This window comes from Carlito syrichta, unplaced genomic scaffold (genome assembly GCF_000164805.1).
Source record: "Carlito syrichta isolate Samal-C Ts95f unplaced genomic scaffold, Tarsius_syrichta-2.0.1 Scaffold258652, whole genome shotgun sequence".
NCBI classification, from domain to species: Eukaryota; Metazoa; Chordata; class Mammalia; order Primates; family Tarsiidae; genus Carlito; species Carlito syrichta.
The window spans coordinates 255,155-260,944 of NW_007202748.1; the positions used below are offsets into that span (position 1 = coordinate 255,155).

Genomic DNA, 5,790 nt, shown 5'->3' on the forward strand with positions numbered 1-5,790 from the left:
ATATATATATATATATATATATATATCTCAGAGCAGAAGTAGGATCACAGGAAGAAATATGAGCGAAGTCAGACCATCTGGCAAACCCCTCAAACCCAGACTCCACACTGTCCTATTAAATGGCATATTTAGACATGAATCTGTGCGGACTCTATACAGATAATCTTAAAAATGCCTCAGTGTCTGTAGCAGAACTCACTCATACCTGATGAATACTAATATTACCTAAAAGCTCAACAATATACAGGAAGTGCCCAAGCTGGATGTAATGAGTAAGAAAGGCAATGTGTTTCTCAAGGTTTAAGAATCTTGCCCCATATTCTAGGTCTTTGCCAGGTTTTGAGCTGCAAGGGAAGGCTAATAATCAGATTTGGAGGTAACAGGCCTCAGGCATGCAGCTCCTCCATCTCGCCTTAGGCTGCCTTCAGAAGGGACCCAGCCCCCAGCTGGGGTGTGCTGTCACCAGAAGAGCTTACTTTGAAGAAGAAACTTAGGTTTCTTGTCTTCCTTGGCTCCCATTTTCCATCACGTGGAACATACTGGTAGCATAACTACCAGTGCCCTTGTTTACCTACCACACAGAAACTATAACTTTGCTGAGACAAAGTTTAACTGAAAGTCTTGGCAAAAAAGGGGACAGTCTGTAGAACACCCAAGGAGCCATACTTGGGGAAAACCGCTTAGCAAATGGCTGCCTTTGGTGAAAGCCTCGAGTGTAATTCTGGAAGGAGATTCAAAGTTCACACACTGACGCTCGCTTCTCGTATACTCCCTCCACCTCGGATATGGGTAAGTGGGGTGAGGAAAGAGCGGTCTGGACGCTCCCGGCAGGGGAATAGAACTCTAAGGTTCCATTCTGGGGAGACAGGCAGCTGGCCCAGGGGTGAAAAGGAGAAGGGTGGGCGGGCAGCAGTGAGGAAAAGAATGACGGCAGAGACCGGCAGGGCTGGAGAGGAGAGAGGAGGTCAGAACCAGAAAAGAGAAGGCTCGTGAGTAAAAGGGTGGAGGGCCAGGGCTAGGCCAGACCGTGCGAAGTGAGGGCTGGGGGCGGAAGTGAGGGCTGGGGACTGAAGGGAGGGGTGGGGACGCGAAAGGGCCGCACAGGGCGGCGGGAACACGCGCTCGGACAAGTAGGCAGTCCCACTCGAGGGCGGATCGGTCAATGGACGACAAGGGTTCGATTCCCAGAGTCTTGGTTCTCGGCGCCACCCTCACTCGCCTGCAGGATCCGGGCTCGCGCCGCTGCCGCTGCCACCAACACTGCCATGGTACCTCGCCGCTCCCCTCGGTTCCCGGGACCTCGGTCGCCCGCTGCTCTTAGCACCGCAGCCAGGCCGCACCCTGCCTCCTCCTGAGCCTTCTCATTGGTGGAGAGGACTGTTTTCTCTAGCCAATCACGCCTCTGAAAGCATGACTCTGCCCACTCACTCCCTTCCTGGGGCACATGTGATTGATCAAGCTCCCTCGTCCTTCCTGTCTCAGCCATTTCTGTGGGCGGAGTTGGAGGAGACACCCCCTAACCCGGAACTCCTATTGGCCACAGATACAACCGAGGCCACACCCCCTCACCGAGCAAAGTAAATAAGACTTTCAAAGCCCGGCAGTCGCTCCACCTTAACTACGGGAGGGGGCGTGGCTTCAACTATGGGCGTGGCTAGGCAAAGCTCGACCTATGGGGCGGGGAAATGGGCCGGAACGAACTGGGGATTGGGTTTCTCTTGGGGGCGTGGCCTGTGGGTTCTCGTTTCCCGCCGACGGTTGGTCACGTCACGTGACATGGGGTTGAAGATGGCGTCTCCCACGGAGGGTAAGAGCGGGCTTAGGGATTCTTCGCCTGCAGCTTCCTCTATTCCCCTGGGGACGTCCACGCTCTGTCCGCCCTCGAATTTAGGTTTCTCTCTTGGCCTCCTCTTCTTTTCCTTTTACCTCTTTTCCTTGGGATCCGTCCGTGTCCTAAGCTCAGCCGTTCTTCACGGCCCCACCATCGATACCTGACTCTCGGTCCCGGACCACTGGGTGGAGCGCCGGAGAGAACGCATTCTGGACCGGGAACAGGGTCGTGCTGGCTCTGTCTTAGCCCTATTAGAGTGAGGCTCGGAATCGAGGAGGAGACACTGCTCAGGAAGGGAGTTGCCTCGTGTAGCTCTCCCTCCCGGACGGCCGGCTGGAGAGCTGGTTCTCTTCCCTTGGAGCGCACGGGTGGACGATTCTTTGCCGCCCCGCCTGAGTGGCGGCGGGCCCCGTCTCGGGAATGAACAGCGAGAGAAACATGACTCCCTCCTGTTCCTCAGTGTGGAGCCGTCGCCCTGGCAGCAGCATGAGGAACCGGGACCTCCTCTACCCCTCGGAAAATGAGTCCTAGGGAAAATGAGAATTGTGCAGCCTTTCACAGCCTTCCACCGTCTTCTTTTCTTTCTTTCTTTTTTTGGAGGGGGACGGGGGCCAGGGTTTTGGTGTTGCCCAGATCTCAAATGTATGGGCTCAAGCGATCCTCCCGCCTTGGCATCCCAGAACTCTGGGATTACAGGCGTCAGCCACCGAGCACGGTCTCTTGCATCTGTTTAACGTGTTGTTTCCTCAGACAGAGTGAATGGACAATGAACCATGTCTGTTTATATGTTGTGCAAAGTGCCAGTCATCTCAAGTAGCAATGAGATGGTTTTGGAATACTCACATGCTTTTGCGCTGGTTCTGCTTTGGAGGGCTAGGGTCATTTTGCCGTCATTTTTGAACTCCGTTTTTGCTTCTACCGTCCCCATCTTTACGACGATTTCACTGATGAGTAGTTTCTCCTCCTGAAACACATTTTGTGTTTGGAAGGAATCTTGAGAGTTCATTGCTGGAATAAGGAAATTGATTCCCAGGAGAGCTATATTAAATACCTTCAATATTAAAGGCATAATGCTTAGGTGCTTTGGGAGACCGAAAGATGAATCAAACATGTAAACATTTTTTTCAGTTCTCATTTTAGATGTCGCCTCCCAAAGACGCTTTTTTTTTTTTGAGTTGGTTTCTCACTCTGTCGCCCAGGCTGGAGTGTAGTGGCACACTCACGACCACCCCAGCGTCGACCTGCTGGACTCCGGCGATCCATCTGCTTCAGCCTTCCAAGTAGCCGGAACTACAGGTGCACGCTACCGCGACTGGCTAATTTTTGATTGATTGTAGAGACGAGGTCTCACCAAGTTGCCCGCGCTGGTCTCGAACCTGCTGGCTCCCCAAAGTGCTGGGATTACAGGCTGAACCACCGAGCCTGGCCAAGACACTTTCTCATACGCAGTATGAATAGCCTCTCTCCACCATCATTTACTCAGTGTCTTCACTGTCCACATAGCTACTGTTAATTTTGCCCCTTTTATGCTAGATTATAAACCACAATTGGTCTTGTTCATAGTTAGATCCCAGGATTTAGCACAGTGCCTGGCAGTAGACCTTCAATGAACATTTATTGAAAGAATGATTAGATTTATGCAGAAAGGATATATTACTTGATCTTGAGCTTTAAGTTTAACTGAATCTTAAGTTTTTTTGAGCATAGGTACATGATGTATGAGAAATTCAGAGTCACAAGAGATTCTCCTGCCTTGGTGTTGTCTAAATAAAATGTACTTCTCTTGTCAGAAGAAAAGGAAATTTTAAAAAGTCAGCAAAGGGAATGGGGAGTTAATGCTTAACAAGTACAAAATTTCAGTGTGGGCAGGTGAAAAAATTCTGGAAGTGAATGTGGTGATGCACAATTTAATGTACTTAATGCCACTGAATGTACACTTAAAAACCCATTAAAATGTTAAATTTTATGTTGTGCATATTTCATCACAATAAAAAATCAGCCAAGTGATAGAAGTAGAGGTAACTGCTATTAAGATTTTTAGTTTAGCCGGGCTCGGTGGCTCAGCCTATAATCCCGCGCCTTTGGGAGGCTGAGGTGAGTGGATTGCCTGAGCCCGCGGATTCGAGACCCGCCTGGGCAGCGAGACCTCATCTCTACAATAAATCAAAAAATCAGCCGGGAGTGGTAGCACATGCCTGTATTTCTAGCTACTTGGAAGGCTGAGGCAGAAGGATCGCTGGAGCCCAGCAGGTCGAGGCTGCAGTGGCTGGGAGCGGCCATTGCACTCCAGTCTGGGCGACAAAGTAAGACTCCAACTCAAAAAAAAAAAAAAAAAGATTTTTAGTTTGTTCTTAGGTTGTTTTTATATTTATACATTTTGAAGATTTTAGAGGTATGTTTCTTGAGTTTGATTTTTCCATCTTCTCTCAATTTATTTTTCTTTCTTTGGCCAAGAAGTGTATTGAAAACATTGTATTTTTTTCCTTTGGCCGTCTAGTCATTTCTGTGGTCATTTTATTTGCTCTCTTGATTTTTAGACTTTTCATTCTTATTTCTTACAGGGTTTTACTTTTCACCTCATCTTTCCAATTTGGTGATTAAATTAACTCAAGCACTTTGAGTTTCAATATAGCAAATATTCCACTGCCTAGCTCTCACACTTCTATTTTTAGTGTTCCACCTGCCCCTGTCTTTTTTTTTTTTGAGTTGGAGTCTCACTCTGTCACCCATGCTGGAGGGCACTGGCACACTCCCAGCCACCACAGCCTCGACCTGCTGGGCTCAGGCGATCCTTCAGCCTCAGCCTTTCAAGTAGCTGGAACTACAGGCACACGCCACCATGCCTGGCTAATTTTTGATTTCTTGTAGAGATGAAGTCTCCCCAAGTTGCCCAGGCTGGTCTCGAGCCCCAGGGCTCAGGCAATCCTCTCACCTCGGCTTCCCAAAGTGCTGGGATTATAGGGGTGAGCCACCGCGCCCAGCCTTGCCCCTCTCTTTTAAATTTCATTCTAATAATGGTAATTTGGAAATAAGTTTAGGTCATTTACTCTTTTGTCTTTTTCTTTTTTTTTTTTTTTTTTAGAAATAGGGACTTGCTCTATTGCACAGGCTAGAGTGCGGTGACACAATCATGGCTCACTGCAGCCTCAGACTCCGGAATTTATGCGTTCCCCCTTGCCTTAGCCTCTAGAGTAGCTGGGACTACAGGCGTGTGCCACCACACCTTGCCTTTTTAATTTTTTTAGAGACAGGGGTCTCACTAAGTGGCCCATGCAGATCTTGAACTCCTGAGCTCAAGTAATGCTCCTACCTCAGCCTTGTGGGGGGGCACCAAAACAAACCAGAATTATTTTTTCGAGGACAGACCCCTTGTAGTATGGGCTCCCACCCCTCGCCTCAGGTAAGTGTTTCATGAACCTATTGGTAACAGTGTACCAGCTAGCATTGTGAGAGGTTGCATTTGGCTTCAGTGAATTTTTTTGGAGATTCTTTCAACACGTTTGCCCATTTCATGATGGGTGATTTATAGGTGCACCTACCCACACTGCACTGAGTGTTCAGCAGTTTTTGACCAAAAATGGAATGAACCCCGTGCCCCATCCTCACTATTTACCTGATCTTACTCTGAGGGACTTTTTTTGTGCTTCCGGATGAAAAATGTCCCCAAAGGGAAATGTTTTACCGATGTGGAAGAGGTGAAACCAAAAAACAACTGAAGCAGTAAAAGGCATCAAAATTGATGAGTTCGAAAACTGTTTTGAGCAGTAGAAAAAGAGTCTTGATATGTGTATTGCATCAAATGGAGAGTTCTTTGAAGGTGACTGAAGTTTAAACATGTATGAATAAGTACACAATTTTTTTTTTTTTGAGTTGGGGTCTCACTTGGTTGCCCAGACCGAAGTGCAGTGGCCGCTTCTGGCCACCGCAGCCTCGCCTGCTGGGCTCTGGCGATCCTTCTG

General features: G+C 48.5%; 2 protein-coding genes across 3 annotated transcripts in view; one reads left to right on the forward strand and one right to left on the reverse strand.

Moving 5' to 3' along the window:
* ALDH6A1 (aldehyde dehydrogenase 6 family member A1) overlaps positions 1 to 1,282 on the reverse strand; it is a 30,391-nt gene extending 29,109 nt beyond the window's left edge. Inside the window, exon 1 of one of the 2 annotated variants that reach the window (XM_008052161.2) lies at positions 1,220 to 1,282. In XM_008052161.2, the coding sequence (XP_008050352.2) occupies positions 1,220 to 1,267 (48 nt within the window). In that variant the 5' untranslated portion in view covers positions 1,268 to 1,282. The remainder of the gene's footprint in view (positions 1 to 1,219) is intronic. The other variant, XM_021709592.1, reaches the window with a different exon arrangement.
* A 351-nt stretch (positions 1,283 to 1,633) lies between these two features.
* Positions 1,634 to 5,790, forward strand: part of LIN52 (lin-52 DREAM MuvB core complex component) — a 51,044-nt gene continuing 46,887 nt past the window's right edge. The window contains exon 1 of the mRNA XM_008052165.2: positions 1,634 to 1,807. Within this exon, the coding sequence (XP_008050356.2) occupies positions 1,645 to 1,807 (163 nt within the window). The 5' untranslated portion in view covers positions 1,634 to 1,644. The remainder of the gene's footprint in view (positions 1,808 to 5,790) is intronic.